This window comes from Heptranchias perlo, unplaced genomic scaffold (assembly GCF_035084215.1).
Source record: "Heptranchias perlo isolate sHepPer1 unplaced genomic scaffold, sHepPer1.hap1 HAP1_SCAFFOLD_97, whole genome shotgun sequence".
NCBI classification, from domain to species: domain Eukaryota; kingdom Metazoa; phylum Chordata; class Chondrichthyes; order Hexanchiformes; family Hexanchidae; genus Heptranchias; species Heptranchias perlo.
The window spans coordinates 1,010,262-1,029,188 of NW_027140014.1; the positions used below are offsets into that span (position 1 = coordinate 1,010,262).

An 18,927-nucleotide genomic window follows, 5' to 3' on the forward strand; every position below is an offset into this window, starting at 1 on the left:
AAGGTTCAAAAGATTAATTCCTGGGATGAGAGGGTTGACCGATGAGGAGAGATTGAGTAGAATGGGCCTATACTCTCTGGAGTTGAGAAGAATGAGAGGTGATCTCACTGTAAAATGTAAGATTCTGAGGGGGATTGACGGGGTGGATGCTGAGAGGGTGTTTCCCCTGGCTGGAGAGTCTAGAACTAGGGCGCATATTCTCAGGATAACGGGTCGGCCGTCCAAGACTGAGAAGGAGGAATTTCTTCACTCTGAGGGATGTGAATCTTTGGAATTATCTGTCCCAGAGGGCTATGGATGCTCAGTCGTTGAGTATATTCAAAGCTGAGATCGATAGATTTTTGGACTATCGTGGAACGAAGGGATATGGGGATCGGGCGGGAAAGTGGAGTTGAGGCCGCTGATAGAATGGTAGAGCAGGCTGGATGGGCCGAATGGACAACTCCTGCTTCCATTTCTTATGTTCTTATGAGCACCATACAGGTACAATAGACAACGAGTAAAAGGGAATGACTTACTCCCGTTTCACACTGTACGGCCCATGTGTATCTCAGTGTCAGCCCCCGTACATGAACAGGAAACAGTGGGTAAAATGGAACGATTCACTCCTGTCTTGAACTGTACGGCCCGTGTGTGTCTCGGTGTCAGCTCTTGCACATGAACAGTAAACAGTGGGTAAAATGGAACGATTCACTCCTGTCTTGTACTGTACGGCCGGTGTGTGTCTCGGTGTCAGCTCCTGTACATGTACAGTACACAGTGGGTAAAAGCAAAACCCCCACCATCTCGGTAAAAAAGTTTTTCCACATGTCCCCTCTAATCCTTCCGCCAATCAGCTGAGATCTCTGTCCTCTCGTTCTCGAACTCTCCACTCGGGCAAACAGGTACTTCCTGTCTACTCTATCTCGGCCCCTCATAATTTTGTACACCCCAATCAAGTCTCTCCTCAGCCTCCTCTGCTCCCAGGAAAACAACCCCTGCCAATCCAATCTCTCCTCGGAGCTGCAATTTTCAAGCCCTGGCAACATTCTTGTAAATCTTCTATGCACTCTCTCCAGAGCAATTATGTCCTTTCTGTAATGTGGTGCACAATACTGCATACAAAATTCCAGCTGTGGAATTACCAGCGTTTTATACAGTTCCATCATTGCATCCCTGATTTTGTATTCCATACCTCGGCTAATAACGGAGAGCGTTCCGCATGCCTGCTTCAAAACCTGATCTCCCTGTACTGCCACCTTCAGGGACCTGTGCACATGCACTCAAAGATCTCTCACTTCCTCCACCCCTCTCAATCTCACCCCGTTTACCGAGCATTCCCTTTTACCGTTTGCCCTCCCAAATTGCATTACCTCACACTTCGCCGGGTTGAACTCCATTTGCCACTTTTCCGCCCAATCCAACAACCCATTGCTATCTTCTCGGAGTCTGCAGCTATCATCTTCACTATAAACTACATGCCCAATTTTTGTGTCGTCTTCCAATTTGCCAATCATGCACCCTACATTCAAGTCCAGATCATTAATATCTCCCACAAACAGCAAGGGACCCAACACTGAGCCCGTTGGCATAACATTGGAAAAGAATTTCCATTCGCAAAGACATCCATCGACTTTTGCTCTTTGTTGACTGTGACTGAGCCAATTTTGGATCCAATTCGCAACATTTCCCAGTGTCCCGTGAGCTTTTACCTTTCGGACCAGTCTGCCATGTGCGACCTTGTCAAATGCCTTACTGAAATCCATGCAGACAACATGCACTGCACTACCCTCATCAATCCTCCTTGTCAGTTCCTCAAAGAATTCACTCAGATTTGTTAGGCATGCCCTTCCCTGAACAAATCCTCAACAAATAGTCGTGAGGCCGTGGAATTCGCTTGTAGGGTTAGTGGTCGAGGCTGAAACTACTGAAACTATCTCAACATTCGAGCCTGATTTGGACAGGTGGATGTAGAAATATCAGACATTGCTCACATGATAAGTGGACAGTCGGAATCCAGCAACAGACATGATTCCAGGTGTGACGAATTTACATCTCCAGAACACCTGAAGGAGGCGCCTTCTCTGCCTTGGAAAAGGACAGATAGGCAGCGACCCATTTGCATTGTCCACAAACACGGATGAGAGAATCAAGTTTATTGAACCAAAATTATTCATCTTAAATTTCGCATAATAAAATGGCAGATCAGGAAGGCAGGCCCATTAGATAATCCAAAAGGTTAACACGTTGAAGAGACAAGCTCGCAGTTTCAGCAGGTATGTGTTTCTGACGGGAGGGCGAGGGAGGGGGTTGAGGGATATGTTCGGGTAACCAGTGTCGGCTTTAGATTGGTCAAAAGCAGCAGATAAATTTGCATAATTGATTTGTTTCGATCCTAAATGGTTCCCAAGTGTTTGCTCCAATCCGAGACCGCTTGGCTTCCATTATCGGCCAAGTTAATATCAAGCCACGAACCTTAGATCTCACACGGTATGATTTCTGAGATGAGGACAAGATGGAAGCTCCCATTGGAGAATCCTGTACGTACATGTCAACTGGACAACCTCTTCTCGGTTCCGATGGTTGGAATTACGTTTCAGTCCAGTGCGGTTACTTAACTGATTTGAATAAATTTATAATGAGTGTCACGGGACTCGTAATAAGATTCTTCAATTGCTCTCTGAACTTACTCTGGGACACTGCATAAATAAACGTGTTTGTGCATGAACTCAAAGACCGAAGCATGTAGCCGGTCTGCTCCATGATAGTGAAAGGGGCATTGTAACTTGTTTCGGAAATTTGAGCCTCTGTAAAATATACCAACATGAAAAAGATGAATATTACCGCCCATAAGATCATGAAACTAGCAGATATGATCAGCAGTAAAACGATGGACTTCCGTCGGCTCTCCACCTCTGGATCATTGTGATTCTCACGGTTATTTTTTGCACGGAGTCCCCTTCTCATTCTATTGGCCTGCACAATGTGCCTGATGGTTTGAGCATTGAACAGTAAAATCAAGAGAAACGGGACAAATGGGGTAAGAATAATTTCAAACCACGTGAATGCTATCCATATGGTTAAGGTATAGAAGCTTGGTATTACATAGCAGGACCATGGAACATCGTTAATTATCGCCCGAGGTTCAAATGCAAAGTTGATTGGAGCGTTTTCTATAAGACTTAAGGAACACACAACTGTTATAACCACAGCCGCAGTTTTCTCGGTGCAATATTTTTTGCTGAAAGTTTGGTGACAGATGGCCACGAATCGGTCAAAGGTGAAAGCGACAGTTAACCAGACAGACCAATCGATGGACATGAAAAGCAGGGCGATATTGAGGCTGCAAATAGGAGTGTAGTTCAGGAATGAAAATGGGAAATAAGAATCCTTAATTTCATACAGGACCACTTCAAATATCAGGACAAGTAGATCAGCCACCGCCATGCCCAACAGGTAACGCGTAATGCATTTGGAGAGGCCGCAGTTTCCGCGGGAGAGAACCACAATCGTCATCAAATTAGCTGCAAATAATAAAAAGGGCAATTACTAACTGCGAATGTATTGATTACTTTTTCGTCACTCGAATCTCTCTCTCTCTCTAAGCTTCGGAATTCTGAAAGGATAAATCCCTTTATGTTTACAGAATCACAGAAAGGTTACAGCACGGAGGGAGGCCATTCAGCCCATCGAGTCCGCTCTGGTTCGATGCAGGAGCAATCCAGCCAGTCCCATTCCCACCCCACAACACGCACTCTCCGCCCGATCCCCGTAGCCCTGCAAATTGTTTCCCTTCAACTATTTCTCCAATTCCCACTTATAAAAGTTATTATTGAATCTGCTCCCACCGCCCTTTCAGGCAGTGAATTCCAGATCATCACAACTCGCTACATAAAAACATGTCTCCTCATGTCGCCTCTGGTTCTTTTGCCAATTATCTTACATCTGTGTCCTCTGGTTACCGACCCTCCTGCCACAGGAAACACTTTCTCCTTCTTTACTCTATCAAAACCCTTCATGATTTTGAACACCTCTGTTAAATCTCCCCGAACATTCTCTGCTCTAAGGAGAACAATCCCAGCTTCTTCAGACTCTCCACATGATGGAAGTCCGTCATCCCTGGTACCATTCTGGTAAATCTCCTCTGGACCTTCCCTAAGGCATAGACATCCTTCCGAAAGTGTGGTGCCCAGAATTGATCACAACACTATAGCTGAGGTCTAAACCAACGTTTTATGAAGCTTTAGCATGAATTCCTTGATTTTGTTCTCCGTGCCTCAATTAAGAAAGACCAGGACCCCATTGGCTGCGAAAGAAACCCGTCCAAGTGGACGGGTGATGTTATCACACCGACGGCAGCAGCAGTGATACAGTTAAACACTGTTAATAATTAATGAGACCTGATTGGAACAGACTTACCGGGAACACCTATCACTGCAAGGATAGGGTAGTATATTTTTTTTACCTCTACGATGACTGGCGCTCCCATTTTCGGAGAGAAGTGACTTTGTTTGTTGCCGTTATAGACAGGTAGTTCTTCTGATTTCAAAACAGTCTTATTTATACCAGAGGGAAACCTCAAGTGGGGCACGAGCATTAGTTACAATCCATTTAACAAAAAATTTAGCCATGCTGCGTTGACTCTAACTGCCCAGGGTGTTGGTCGTTTTGCAGTGATATTTCATCGTTGAAAGAGTAAGGGGTTTAGAATATTATTTCCAGACATAGTATTTCATATTATAAAACAATAGCGCAGAGGATGGAGGAGTCCATCTCCTGCATGACTGGAAAGGTGGCATTTGACTGAGTGTGGCATCAAGGAGCCCTCGTAAAATTGACGTCAATGTGAATCAAGGGGAAAACTCTCCAGTGGCTGGAGTCATACCTATAAGAAAGGAAGATGGTAGTGGTTTTTGGAGGCCAATCATCTCAGCCGCAGGGCATTGCTGCAGGAGTTCCTTTGGGTCGTGTCCTAGGCCCAAGCATCTTCAGCTGCTTCATCAATGACCTTCCCTCCATCATAAGGTCAGAAATGGGGATGTTCGCTGAAGATTGCACGGTGTTCAGTTCCATTCGCAACCCCTCAAATAATGAAACAGTCCGAGCCCAAATGCAGCAATACCTGGACAACATCCAGGCTTGGGCTGATAAGTGGCAAGTGACATTCGCGCCAAACAAGTGCCAGGCAATGACCATTTCCAACAAGAGTGAGTCAAACCACCTCCCCTTGACATTCAACGGCATTACCATCGCCGAGTCACGCACCATCAACATCCTGGGGTCACTACTGACTAGAAACTTAATTCGAACAGCCACATCGATACTGTGACTACAAGAACAGGTCAGAGGCTGGAAATTCTGCGGTGAGTGACTCACCTCCTGACTCCACAAAGCCTTTCCACCATTTACAAGGCACAAGTCAGAAGTGTGATGGAATAATCTCCACTTGACTGGTTGAGTGCAGCTCCAACACTCAAGAAGCTCGACACCATCCAGGACAATGCAGCCCGCTTGTTTGGCACCACTCCACCACCTTAAACATTCATTCCCTACACCACCAGCGCACAGTGGCTGCAGGATGCACTGCACCAACTCGCCAAGGCTTCTTCGACAGCACCTCTCAACCCCGGGACCTCTACCACCTCGAAGGACAAGGGCAGCAGGTACAGGGGGATGAACACCACCTGCACTTTCCCCTTCAAGTCACACACCATCCCGACTTGGAAATATATCGCGGTTCCTTCATCGTCGTTGGGTCAAAATCCTGGAACTCCCTTCGTAACAGAACTGTGGGAGAACCTTCACCACATGGACTGCAGCGGTTCACGAAGGCGGCTCACCACCACCTTCCCAAGGGCAATTAGGGATGGACAATAAATGCTGGCCTCGCTAGCGGTGCCCACATCCCATGAACGAAATAAAAAAATATATACTGGAGGGAATCTCTGAGATTGTGTCACAGGGACGTGAGAGCATCTCTGAGATAATGTCGTGTGCAATTGCGGGAATGTCTGCAATGGAGAGAAGGCTAGGCTCCATTGAGCTTCAGGCACGGATCACAAATCAGTCCATTCAGGCCCTGACAATGGCCTTTGAGACTCAGGGTGAACAACAGTCTGCCGCCTGAAAGAGGCAGGCAGATACTCTGGCACCGGCCTGACAAGGCTTCAAACATGTCCTCCAAACTTTTGTCCAGCAGAGTAGTTGGAGTGGTGTGGGCCTGGCCCGGGGGAGGGATGATGGTGAAAGGGGACATTGAATTGGGGACGCATCTCAAAGCGCTCCCACGTCTCACCCATTGCCCCCCTCTCCACTCCAGGTGGCCGAGTCTGCCACTGCACAGGTGCAGTTGGAGCAGTCTTTGGAGGGACACTCACGGGCACTGAAACCCAGAGGGCGTAGACCCAAAGCATTTAATCGGTCAGGGCATGAACAATAGCAACCTGCGACTACCTCTGCAGCAGCCACAGGGGAGGCATCACGTAGGAGAAGTCGGAAGTGAAAGGCGAAGGTTTCCTGAGCAAAAATGGGATGCAGAACGGTGTTTGGCCGTTGGTCATGTTTTTTTTTTACTTATATTTGCTTTTCGTTAAACTCACATTCAATATTATGATTGTCACCACTACTCGCACGTCTCTTGGCCATGCTTGACTGGTTTGTGTAATAAAGCCCTTTCATGAGTTTCACCATCAACGCCCACACTTGATGCCTCCCATTGAGTCACTCGACAGTGGGTCTATATGTAGTTGCAGGACTGTTTTGTGCAGGGAGGGATGGTGGGGTGCTGATGTCAGCGCTGCTCTGTCCAGGTGGTGAGGACTGGACTCTTCACACTGTCTGATGTTCGGAGAACCGTTCACGTATCAGTGACTCCCTGGCCTCAGTATTACCGAGGTGAGGCGCTGTTCTGCCCAGGCGTTGCTCCTGCTCCTCTTCCTCCTCCTCAATGTGGATGGCAGATGTGGATGGGGCCTCCTCAAACAGCCCCCTCTCTGTTGTGCCAGGGGACAACAGGCGAATATAATGGGGTCAATTTTCGGAAGACCGAACAGGTGCATCCATGGCGGGGGTCGGCGGGGGGTGGGGGGGTGAATAAAATTGGAGAACACCGGAGCGAGTCCAGAGCCTGGCTCGGACCCGCCCTCTTCCGGGTTCCCCAATGACGCGAATTGGTGCGCACGCAGCCCCTGCATGCAGGTCTCCCAACGGCAATTAAAGCCGGCGGGATGACAGTTTGGATCGCTGGGGAGGTACTTGAGGTCATTGACAGACCTCATTGGGAAGAGATTTTAGCTGGGATGTGATTTTGGACTCTCCTCGGCGTGTTTCCCATGCTGTGGGAAGCACTCCCTGTTGTTGCAGACGTGTTTCAGTCAGCAGCCATTGGGGGATGCAAAGCATTCCATGACAGTTGTGGGGAATACCTCATTCATTGCTGCAAGGCACTCTGTCAACTCAGACAAAGTTGTGACTGTCATACCGTTGTCTCCACACTCAAAATTATTACATCATGCCCTAAACTCTGCTTTCCAAACACATTTACCTACTTTGCGGATCCCCTCACTCTCAAACCGTCAGGATCAGTTTGGGGTGTGTGGGTTCCATAGCTGCATTAATCACTCCATTGGAGGATGAGCAACATCACCAGCCTTGCCAGGCACGCCGTCCAACTCCGCCACATGGAGCTAAACAACACAGTGCTACGCAACAGGCACCTGCTCAAAGCAGTCATGCAACTACACATACAACCAATGTCGGGTGACACAATGGGTGGCATCAATGGTGTTCATGGATAACCTCATGAAAGGGCATTATTACACAAGCCAGTCAAGAATGGCCAAGACGTGGCAGAAGCGGTGACAATACAATATGTTATGTGAGTTGATCAGAAATCAAACAGAAGTAAAAACCATGACATACCCTCAAACACCCTTGTGCATCCTCTTCATGCTCACACGTTTGCCTTACGCTTCCTACGACACATATGTGATGAATGCCTTGTGGCTGCAGCGCAGGTAGTGGCAGATGGGGTGAGGCTGACCGTTAAAGAGATGCATGAGAGGATGAGTATGAGACAGAGCCATGAGATTGTATGAGAATTGGGTTGAGTGTTAGTGGTGGAATGAGCACTGGCGAGGTGAGTAAGTGAGTCAGATGAGGATGACCTTTGAGTGGGTGCGAGGAGTGATGTGATAGAGTAGTGTTGGCACAGCAGAAGGAGATGTGGGGTGGGGGCGGTGATGTTGCAGGCGGAGTGTATGCTGGTCCGTGATGTGCTGGTGGTGCTGGTGACCTCCTGGGCCACCTCGAGCCGGGCCTTCGTGGTGGCAGACGGAGGCCAATTCTTCCCGTCCGCCGGGTGGAAAATCTCCCTCCTCCTCCTCCTCCTCCTCACCCCATCCAGTAAGACCAGGAGTGAGGCATCATTAAACCTGGGAGCAGCCTTTAACCATGGGCTGCTCAATGCTGTAATTTTGGCTCCTTTCTGCAGCATCAGTCAGCGGAGGACTGCCCCTTTAAATAGGGCTCCTCCAGCTGACAGCCGATGATGCGGGGGCGCAGTCCGCCCGCTGCACAGCTATCCAGCGTGAAACTGGGAAGCCAAGTTAAGTGGCTTCAATTTATTTAGAATCACGTGGGGCAACCACCGATTTCACCGGGCCCAGTCGACCCCCCGCTGGCAACCCGCCTCCCTCCTAATATCGGGCCAGTGTGGAGAGTCCAGTCCTCACCACTTGGATTGAGCAGCGCCCACACCAGCCCAGAACCTCCCCACACGTCCCTGCACAAAACAGTCCTGCAACGACACAAAGGCCCACTGTAGAGTGACCCAATGGGTGGCATCAAGTGTGGGCGTTCATGGTGATCCTCATGAAAGGGCCTTATTACACAAACCAGTCAAGCATGGCCAAGACGTCGCAGTAGTGGTGACAATAATAATATTTAACGTGAGTTTAACAAAAAGCAAATACAAATATAAAACATGACCAAACGTCAAACACACTTGTGTATCCCCTTTTTGCTCACAAAACCTTCGCCTTTCACATCTGACTACTCCTACGTGGTGCCTCCCCTGTGGCTGTAGCAGAGGTTGTGTCAGGTTGCTCTTGTTCATGCCCAGACCGATTACATGCTTTGGGCCTACGCCCTCTGGATTTCGGTGCCCGTGAGGGTCCCTCCAAAGATTGCTCACCTGCAACTGTGCAGGGGCAGACTCGGTCACCTGGAGAGGAGGCAGCATTTCGGGTATTGGTTGAGAGCGGGGGCCGGGGGTGGGCAATAGGTGAGATGTAGGAGCGCATTGAGTGGCGTCCCCACTTCCATGTCCCCTTTCGTCATCATCCCACACCTGGCTCAGGTCCAGACCACTCCTACCACGCTGCTGGACATCAGTTTGGAGAACATGTATGAAGCCTTTTCAGTCCAGTGCGAGAGTATCTGCCTGCCTCTTTAAGGCCACAGACTGTTGTTCACCCTGCGTCTGGCCGGCCATTGTCAGGGCCTGAATGGACTTGTTTGTGAGCCGTGCTTGAAGCTCAACGGAGGCTGGACTTCTCTCCATCGCAGACATTCCCGCACTTGCCCGAGACACGATCTCAGAGATGCCCTCATGTCCCTGTGACGCTATCGCCGGGATGACCTCACCTCCTTGTGACAGTATCTCAGAGATACCCTCCCATCGCTGATTCACAATTTCACTCATGCACGAGTTGGACTCCTCCATTCTCTGTCTTATTGTGTGAAAGTAGGAAATATTTTCTTCTGAAAATATTATTCTGGACCGCTTATTCTTTCAACGAGGAAATATCAATGCAAAGCGTCCTCCAGCCTGGGCAGTAGGAGTCAACGCAGCTTGGCTTAATTTTTTGTTACCTGGACTGTAATTAATGTCTTGCCTCACTTGAGGTTTCCCTTTGGTATAAATAAGACTCTGTTGAAAACAGAAGAACGACCTTTCTTTCACGTCAACAAACAAAGTCACTTCTCTCCGAAAATGGGAATGCCAGTAATCGTAGAGATAGAAAACATTTACTACCCTATCCTTGCAGTGATAGGTGTTCCCGGTAAGCCTGTTCTAATCAGGTCTTATTAATTTTTAACAGTCTTTATCTGTAGCACTGCTGCTGCCGTCGGTGTGATAACATCACCTGTCTACTTTGATGGGTTTCATTTGTAGCATATGGAATCCTGGTCTTAATTAATAGACATGATGTGGAGATGCCGGTGATGGACTGGGGTGGACAAATGTAAGGAATCTTACAACACCAGGTTATAGTCCAACAAATTTATTTTAAAATCACAAGCTTTCGGAGATTATCCCCTTCGTCAGCTTGTGATTTTAAAATTAATTAATAGAGGCCATGGAGTAAAAAAGCAAGGAAGTTCTGCTAAAGCGATATAAAATGCTGGTTTAGAACTCATCTGGAGTATTTTGTTCAATTCTAGGCTCCACAAAATCATGACGGGTTTGATGGAGTAAACAAGGAGAAAGTGTTTCCAGTGGCAGGATGTTCGGTAACCGGAGGACACAGATTTAAGATAATTGACAAAAGAACCAGAGGGGACATGAGGAATCAGTCCTTTATGCAGCGAGTTGTGATGATCTGGAATTCACAGCCTGAAAGGGCGGTGGAAACAGATTCAATAATAACTTTCAAAAGGGGAATTGGAGAAATACTTGAAGGGAAAAAAAATGCACGGCTGCAGGGATAGGGCGGCGAAGGCAGGTTGCGGGGTAGGGGTGTGAATGGGACTGGCTGGATTGATCAGGCATACAGCCAGCGCGGACTCGATGGACCGAATGGCCACCCTCCGTTCCGTAACCTTTCTCTGATTCCATAAACAAAAAAGGATTTATCTATTCAGAATTCGTAAGCTAAGATGGAGAGAGAGAGAGCGAGGTTCGAGTGACCAAAAATAATCAATTAATTTTCAGTTAGTAATTGCCCTTTCTATTTTTTCAGCTAATTTGATGACGATTGTGGTTCTGTTCCGCGGAAACTGCGGCCTCTCCAAATGCATTTCCCGTTACTTGTTGGGCATGGCGGTGGCTGATCTACTGGTCCTGATATTTGGAGTGGTCTTGTATGAAATTAAGGACTCTTATTTCCCATTTTCATTCCTGAACTACACTCCTATTTGCAGCCTCAATATCGCCCTGCTTTTCATGTCCATCGATTGGTCTGTCTGGTTAACTGTCGCTTTCAGCTTTGACCGATTCGTGGCCATCTGTCACCAAACTTTCAGCAAAAAATATTGCACAGAAAGAACTGCGGCTATCGTTATAACAGTTGTGTTTTCCTTAAGTATTGTACAAAACGCTCCAATCAACTTTATATTAGAACCTCGGGCGATAATTAACGATGTTCCATGGTCCTGCTATGTGATACCAAGCTTCTATACCTTAACCGTATGGATAGCATTCCTGTGGTTGGAAATTATTCTTACCCCATGTGTCCCATTTCTCTTGATTTTACTGTTCAATGCTCAAACCATCAGGCACATTGTGCAGGCCAATAGAGTGAGGAGGGGACTCCGTGGAAAAAATAACAGTGAGGATCACAATGATCCAGAGGTGGAGAATCGAAGGAAGTCCATCATTTTACTGCTGACCATATCTGCTAGTTTCATGCTCTTATGGGCGGTAATGTTCGTCTTTTTCATATTTGTAAATTTTACAGACGCTCAAATTTCCGAACCAAGTTACAATGCGCCTTTCACAATCATGGAGCAGACCGGCTACATGCTTAGGAATTTGAGTTCATGCAGAAACACGTTTATTTATGCAGTGTCCCAGAGTAAGTTCCGAGAGCAATTGAAGAATCTTATTTCGAGTCCCGTGACCCTCATTATTAATTTATTCAAATACTTTAAGTAACCGCACTGGACTAAAACGTAATTCCATCCATCGGAACCAAGCACAGGTTGTCCAGTTGACAACCTCTGGACAGTACGTAAAGGAATCTCCAATGGGAGATGCCATCTGGTCCTCATATCAGACGTCATGCTGTGTGAGATCAAAGATACTTGGGGTAATATTAACTTGGCCTACACTGTAAGCCAAACGGTATCGGATTGGAACAAACACATGACGACTTTTTAGCACTGAAACAAATCAATTATGCAAAATTTGCTGCTGCTTTTGACCGATGAAAACCCGACACTGGTTGCCCGAGCATATCCCTCAACCCCCTCCCTCCTCCTCCCGTTAGAAACACATATCTGCTGAAACTGCTCGCTCGTCTTTTCAACTGGTTAACCTTGTGAATTATCCATTGGTTCGTTTTGTCTGATCTGCCATTTTGCTTCAAGTTGCAAATTTCCGACTTGCAAAGTGAAATATAATAGGAATAATTTTGGTTGAATAAACTTGCTTCTCATCTCCGTGGTTGTGGGCACTGCAATTGGGTCGCTGCCAATCTGCACTTCTCCAAGGCAGAGAGAGCGCCCCCTTCAGGTGGTCTGGAGACGTAAATTCATCACGCCTGGAATCATTTCTGTTGCTGGATTCCGAATGTCCACTTGTCATGGGAGCAATGTCTGATGTTTCTTCATCCACCTGTCCAAATCAGGCTCGAATGTTGCGATAGATTCTGCCTCGACCACTAACCCTACAAGTGAATTCCACGGACTCACGATTATTTGCTCAGGATTTGTTCAGGAAAGGTCATGCCTTCCAAATCTGATTGAATTATTTGAGGAAGTGACAAGGAGGATTGATGAGGGTAGTGCAGTGGATGTTACCAACATGGATTTTAGTAAGACATTTGACAAGGTCCCACATGGCAGACTGGTCAGAAAGGTAAAAACCCATGTTATATTGGGAAATGTGGCGAATTGGATCCAACATTGGCTCAGTCACAGAAAACAAAGGGTAAAAGTCGATGGATGTCTTTGCGAATGGAAATCCGTTTCCAGTGTTGTACCATAGGGCACAGTGTTAGGCCCATTGCTGTTTATGGTATATATTGATGATTTTGACTTGAATGTCGAGGGCATGATTGGCATATTTGCAAGCGACACAAAAATTGCGCGTTTTGTTGATCGTGAAGAGGATCACTGTGGACTCCAAGAAGATATCAATGGGTTGGCGGAGTGGGTGTAAAAGTGGCAAATGGAGTTCAACCCGGAGAAGTGTGAGGTAATGCACTTAGGGAGGGCAAGCAATAAAAGGAAATACGCAGCCAACGGGTTTCAATTGAGAGCGTTCGATGAAGTGAGAGACGTTGGAGTCCATATGCACAGGTCCCTGAAGGTGGCAGTAGAGGTAGATTGGGTTTTGAAGAAGGCAGACGGAACGCTGGCAATTCTCAGCCGAGGCTGAGAATACAAAAGCAGGGATGTAATGATGGAACTGTATAAAACGCTGGTAAGGCCACACCTGGAGTATTGTGCGCAGTTCTGGTCACCACATTACAGGAAGGACATAATTGCTCTGGAGAGAGTGCAGAGAAGATTTACAAGAACGTTGCTGGGGCATGAAAATTGCAGCTGGGAGGACAGAATGGATCGGCTGGGGTTGTTTTCCTTGCAGCAGGGGAGGCTGAGGGGAGACTTGATTGATGTATACAAAGTTATGAAGGACTTCGATAGAGTCGAGAGGAAGGACCTGTTTGCCCTTGCGGAGAGTTCAAGAACTCGAGGACAGAGCTTTAAGTTGATTGGTGGAAGGATTCGAGGGAACATGATGAAAACCTTTTTTACCCAGAGGGTGGTGGGTTCCCTTTTACCCGCTATGTACTGTATATGTACAGGAACTGACACCGAGAAACACACGGGCCTTACAGTACATGCCAGGAGGAGAGAATCGTTCCCTTTTACTCGTTGTCTATTGTACCTGTATGGTGCTGATAAGAACATAAGAAATAGAAGCAGGAGTAGGCCATTCGGTCCCTCGAGCCTGCTATACCATTCCACCAGAGGGCTCAACTCCATTTTCCCTCCCGATGCTCATATCCCTTGATTCACCGATCGTCCTAAAATCTATCGAATTCAGCTTAGAATACATTCAACGACTCAGTATCCACAGCCCTCTGCAGTAGAGAATTCGAAAGATTGACAACCCTCCGAGTGAAGAAATTCCTCCTCACCTCAGTCTTGAATTGCCGACCCCTTATCCTGAGACTATGCCGCCAAGTTCCAGACTCTGCAGCCAGGGGAAACATCCTCTCAGCATTTACCCTGTCAAGACACCTCAGAATCTTCTATTTTTCAATGAGATCGCCTCTGATTCACGAAGAAGTTTGGAACTTTGGGGAGTATAAGAGGATGCAGTATTGGGACTTTTCGCTCTCTTGCTTCCTGCCGGCTCTCATCTTCGCTTGTCGTCATCTTCACAACAAGAACCGAACACTCTGCCTGGGACGGAGAGAAGAAATCACAACGAAAATCAGAGCCTCGCTCTTCATCTGTATGGACGAACTTCTAACTGAGACTTGAATACTGGCGGTACAGAACCAGGAGATTCGTTTTCTCCAAGGGAAAGCAGAGATAAAGTCAAGGGACAATCAGGTTGAGCACTGTCCAAGTCCACATCTTTGAGACCACCGGTATTGTGTGAGTGGGTGTTCTGTGTTCCCAACCAGGCCATAGGTGTTTGGTGGGAAGGTCCTGTGGCGTTGGATATAGCGTATACTCTTCTCTGGGTAGTGATGTAGTGTACTGTATTGTCTTACGCCGCCGTTTTTTTTTAATATATGGTCGACGGCCGTGTGTGTTATCCTGAATAAACACTGTGCGAAAAAATTGTCTGTGAGTCAATTCTGTTCACTGTAATTCCCGTCATCCAGGACTGTGTAAGGGGGAGGTGATTCGAACCCACCCATTACTTACATTCCGGCTGTCGTGCTGACGAATTGTGGTCCAAAATTAGCCGCGTCTCTAGCCAAACTGTTCCAGCACAGCTGCAACACCGGTATCTCCCCGACAATGTGGAAAATTACCCAGTTATTTCCATCCACAAAAAGCAGGACCAATCCAATCCGGCCAATTACCGCCAAATCAGTCTACTCTCAATCATCAGCAAAGTGATGGAAGGTGTCGCCGACAGTGCTGTCAAGCGGCAAGTGATAGACTTCAACAGGCTGTTGGCACGGGCGGACACTTGGCAGATGAAATTTAAGGCAGAAAAACGTGAAGTGATACATTTCGTTAGAAAGAACGAGGAGAGGCAATATAAAATAGAGGGCTCAACTCTAAAAGGGGGTACAGGAACAGAGAAAACTGGAGGTGTATGCGACTAATCGTTGAAGGTGGCAGGGCAGGTTGAGAAAGTGGTTAAAAAAGGATACGGGATCCTGGGCTTTATAAATAGAGGCACAGATTACAAAAGCAAGGAAGTCATGATGAACCTTAATAATAAACTTGGTTTGGCGAAAAACTGAGTATTGTGTCCAGTTCTGGGCACCGCACTTTAGGAAATATTTGAAGACCTCAGTGAGGGTGCAAAAGAGATTAATAGAATGATTCCAGGGATGAGGGAATTCAGTTACGTGGAGAGACTGAAGAAGCTGGGGTTGTTCTCCTTGGAACAGAGAAAGTTGAGAGGAGATTTGACAGATGTGTTCCAAATCATGAAGGGTGTATTCAGAGTAGACGGAGAGAAACTGTTCCCATTGGCGGAAGGGTCAAGATGCAGTGGACACAGATTTAAAGTCTTTGGCAAAAGAACCAGAGGTGACATGAGGAAAAACTTTTTTATCGCAGCAAGTGGTTAGGATCTGGAATGTACTGCCCGGGGCGGGGGTGGTGGAGGCAGATTCAATCATGGCATTAAAAAGTGAACTGGATAAGCATTTGAAAACAAGAAATTTGCAGGGCTACAGGGAGAAGCAGAGGGCGGGTGGCGGGTGGGGTGGGGGGTTTTCGACTAACTGGACTGCTCTTGCACAGAGCCAGCTTGGGCTGGATGGACAAAATGGGATCCTTCCTTGCTGTAACCTTTCTATGATGCTTTGATTCTACAAGAGCAGGTCTGTGGCTGGGTATGCTGCCGCGAATGACTCATCTCCTGTCCCCACAAAGCCTTTCCACCATCTACAAGGCACAATCCAAGGGTGTGACTGAATACTCCCCACTGGATGAGTGCAGCTTCAACAGCACTCAAGAGGGTCGCTTCCATCCAGGACAAAACAGCTCGCTTGATTGGCACCCCATCCACTGCATTAAACATTCACTGCCTCCTCCACCGCCGCACCGTGGCTGCAGTGTTTACCATCCACAGGATGCACTGCAGCAATTTGAAACATAGAAACATACAAAAGCATCAAAATATGAGCAGGAGTCGGCCATTCGGCCCATCGATCCTTCTACGTCATTCAATATGATCATGGATGATTCTTTATCTCAGTAACATATTCCCATTCTCTACCGTTACCCATTGATGCCTTTTGTGTCTAGAAATCTATCTCGCTCCTTCTTGAATATATTCAGTGAATGAACTCCACAGCCTTCTGTGGCAGAGAATTCCAGAGGTTCATCACCCTCTGAATGAATAAATTTCTCCTCATCTAAGTCGTAAATTTCATACCTCGTATTCTGAGACTGTGACCCCTCGTTCTGGATTCCCCAGCCATCGGGAACATCGTCCCTGCATCCAGCCTGTCGAGCCGTGTCACAATTTTACATGCCAAGACTTCTATGAAAGCATCTCCCAAACCCGCGACCTCTACCACCTAGAAGGACAATGTCAGCAGGCATTTCGGAACAACACAACGTGCACGCTCCCCTCCAAGTCACACACTATCCCGATCTGGAATTATATCGCCGTTCCTTCATCGTCGCTGGATCAAAATCCTCGAACTCCCTACCTAACAGCACTGTGGGAGAACCTTCAGCACACGGACTGCAGCGCTTCAAGAAAGTGACTCATCACCACCTTATCATGAGCAATTAGGGATGGGCAATAAATGCTGGCCAGGCCAGCGATGCCCACATCCTCGGAATGAATTTTAATAAAGGGAAGCATTCAAAAATTAGAGTCGGCATTTGGAGTTGTACCAAAGACTTCTTGATCTGTGGTCAAATGCTCTACCACTGATCTACATCGCCACATCTGTTGCTATTTATGCTACACACAAGTTTCAGTAACTGGCAGTTATCACCATTGACAGGTCCAACGTGAATACAACGTTCATCAGTTAATCTGGGAGACAAATAACTCCGGTAATCAGGAATAGAATAGAATCATAGAAGATTACAACATGGAAACAGGCCTTTCGGCCCAACATGTCCATGTCGCCCAGTTTATACCACTAAGCTGGTCCCAATTGCCTGCACTTGGCCAATATCCCTCTTTTCCCATCTTATCCATGTAACTATCCAAATGCTTTTTGAAAGACAAAATTGCACCCGCCTCTACTACTGCCTCTGGCAGCTTGTTCCAGACACACACCACACTTTGAGTGAAAAAATTGCCCCTCTGGACCCTTTTGTATCTCTCCCCTCTGACCTTAAATCTATGCCCCCTCGTTACAGACCCCCCTACCTTTGGGAAAAGATTTTGACTATCTACCTTTTCTATGCCCCTCATTTTTTTATAGACTTCTATAAGATCACCCCTAAACCTCCTACTCTCCAGGGAAAAAAAGTCTCAGTCTATCCAACCTCTCCCTATAAGTCAAACCATCAAGTCCCGGTAGCATCCTAGTAAATCTTTTCTGCACTCTTTCCAGTTTAATCATATCCTTTCTATAATAGGGTGACCAGAACGGTACACCGTGAACTGTACATTCATGAATACCGTGAGTCACACTAATTTGCACAACCCAACATGGAAAGCCTTGTCAATGAGCTTCAGTGAACACATCCTTACCACAGGACGTGGAACTAGAAGCAGCAGCCAAACAACACCTGAATTTCAACCAGAGGTTTCTCCAGCTGCAGTCAAATGTTTGAAGTCAATATATTCAGTTTCAGGTCACGGAACGGAAGTGAGTCTTAACCAATGGAAACGTGTGTAAATTCCAGAATTCACATCCTGACCATGAAATAAGAGACCGTGTGTGCCCAAAGTGTGAGTTCACCATGAAATGAAAGTGGAAAATGCTAAAAAGCGTCTTTTTCCTCGTCAGAGGCAAGCAGAAATTGCTGGCGACAGGCTTGTGGCTGTCTTTCTCAATCATTATTTTAAGCCTAATTATGTTATGATCACTATTGCCTCGATGTTCCCCAAAACTGCTTCTATTCGCTCCGTTTCAATTCCCATTACTCGATCCAGTAGTAAGAGGATATACAAGAACTGAGAGGATATACTTGAACTGAGAGGATGTCATAGAACTGAGAGGTTATACTCATTGCAGTGCATGTGTGTAAACGCACGAAGCATGGTAAATAAGGTTGGTGAGCTGCAGGCCCAAATAGCCACATGTGAATACGATGTTGTCGCAATAACGGGGATCAGGCTCAAAAATCATTCGGGTTGGGTACTAAATATTCCTGGATACGAGGTGTTCAGGAAAGATAGGCAAGGAAAGATGGGAAGGGGTGGCAGTATTGATCAAGGAGAATATTGCAGAACTGGAGAGAGAGAGGATGTCCTTGAGGGGTCAAGGATAGAATCTCTTTGGTTCGGGTTAAGAAATAAATAAGGTGCCATTACACTACTGGGTGTATACTATCGGCTACCAACTCGTGGGAAGGAGCTCGAGGAGAAAATGTGCAGGGAAATCATGGACCAAGTGGAGCAAGTGTCAGTGGGGGAGCATTTAGTGAGCAGCGACCAGAGTATCGTAAGGTTTCGAATCGCTATGGAAAAGGGCACGGCCCACTCCAAAGTAAAAATACTCAATTGGAGGATCGCCAATTTCAATGGGATGAGAACAGTTCTGGCCCGGGTAAATTGGAATCAAAGATTGGCAGTCAAAACTGTAATTGAACAGTGGGCGTCCTTTAAAGACGAGATGGTTTGGATACAGTCTAGGCATTATCCCCCGAGGGAGAAAGGTAGGA

At 46.9% G+C, this 18,927-nt stretch overlaps 2 protein-coding genes across 2 annotated transcripts; one reads left to right on the plus strand and one right to left on the minus strand.

The window, feature by feature from the left end:
• Window positions 1–2,589: 2,589 nt before the first annotated feature.
• On the minus strand, window positions 2,590–3,495 carry LOC137320053 (probable G-protein coupled receptor 139). Its single transcript, XM_067981855.1, has one exon. The coding sequence runs from the start codon at window positions 3,493–3,495 to the stop codon at window positions 2,590–2,592; it is 906 nt and encodes a 301-aa protein (XP_067837956.1).
• Window positions 3,496–9,973: 6,478 nt separating this feature from the next.
• On the plus strand, window positions 9,974–11,857 carry LOC137320054 (probable G-protein coupled receptor 139). Its single transcript, XM_067981856.1, has 2 exons — window positions 9,974–10,043; window positions 10,944–11,857. Exons 1-2 carry the CDS (start codon window positions 9,974–9,976, stop codon window positions 11,855–11,857), a joined length of 984 nt encoding a protein of 327 aa, XP_067837957.1.
• Window positions 11,858–18,927: the final 7,070 nt, after the last annotated feature.

What these genes read in the sequence shown, in the direction of transcription:
- LOC137320054 (XM_067981856.1), top strand. Translation starts at nt 9,974, where the DNA reads ATGGGAATGCCAGTAATCGTAGAGATAGAAAACATTTACTACCCTATC. An exon ending in TGCAGTGATAGGTGTTCCCG is followed by an intron (nt 10,044 to 10,943) that starts GTAAGCCTGTTC and finishes CTATTTTTTCAG; the next exon opens with CTAATTTGATGACGATTGTG.
- LOC137320053 (XM_067981855.1), bottom strand. Translation starts at nt 3,495, where the DNA reads ATGACGATTGTGGTTCTCTCCCGCGGAAACTGCGGCCTCTCCAAATGC.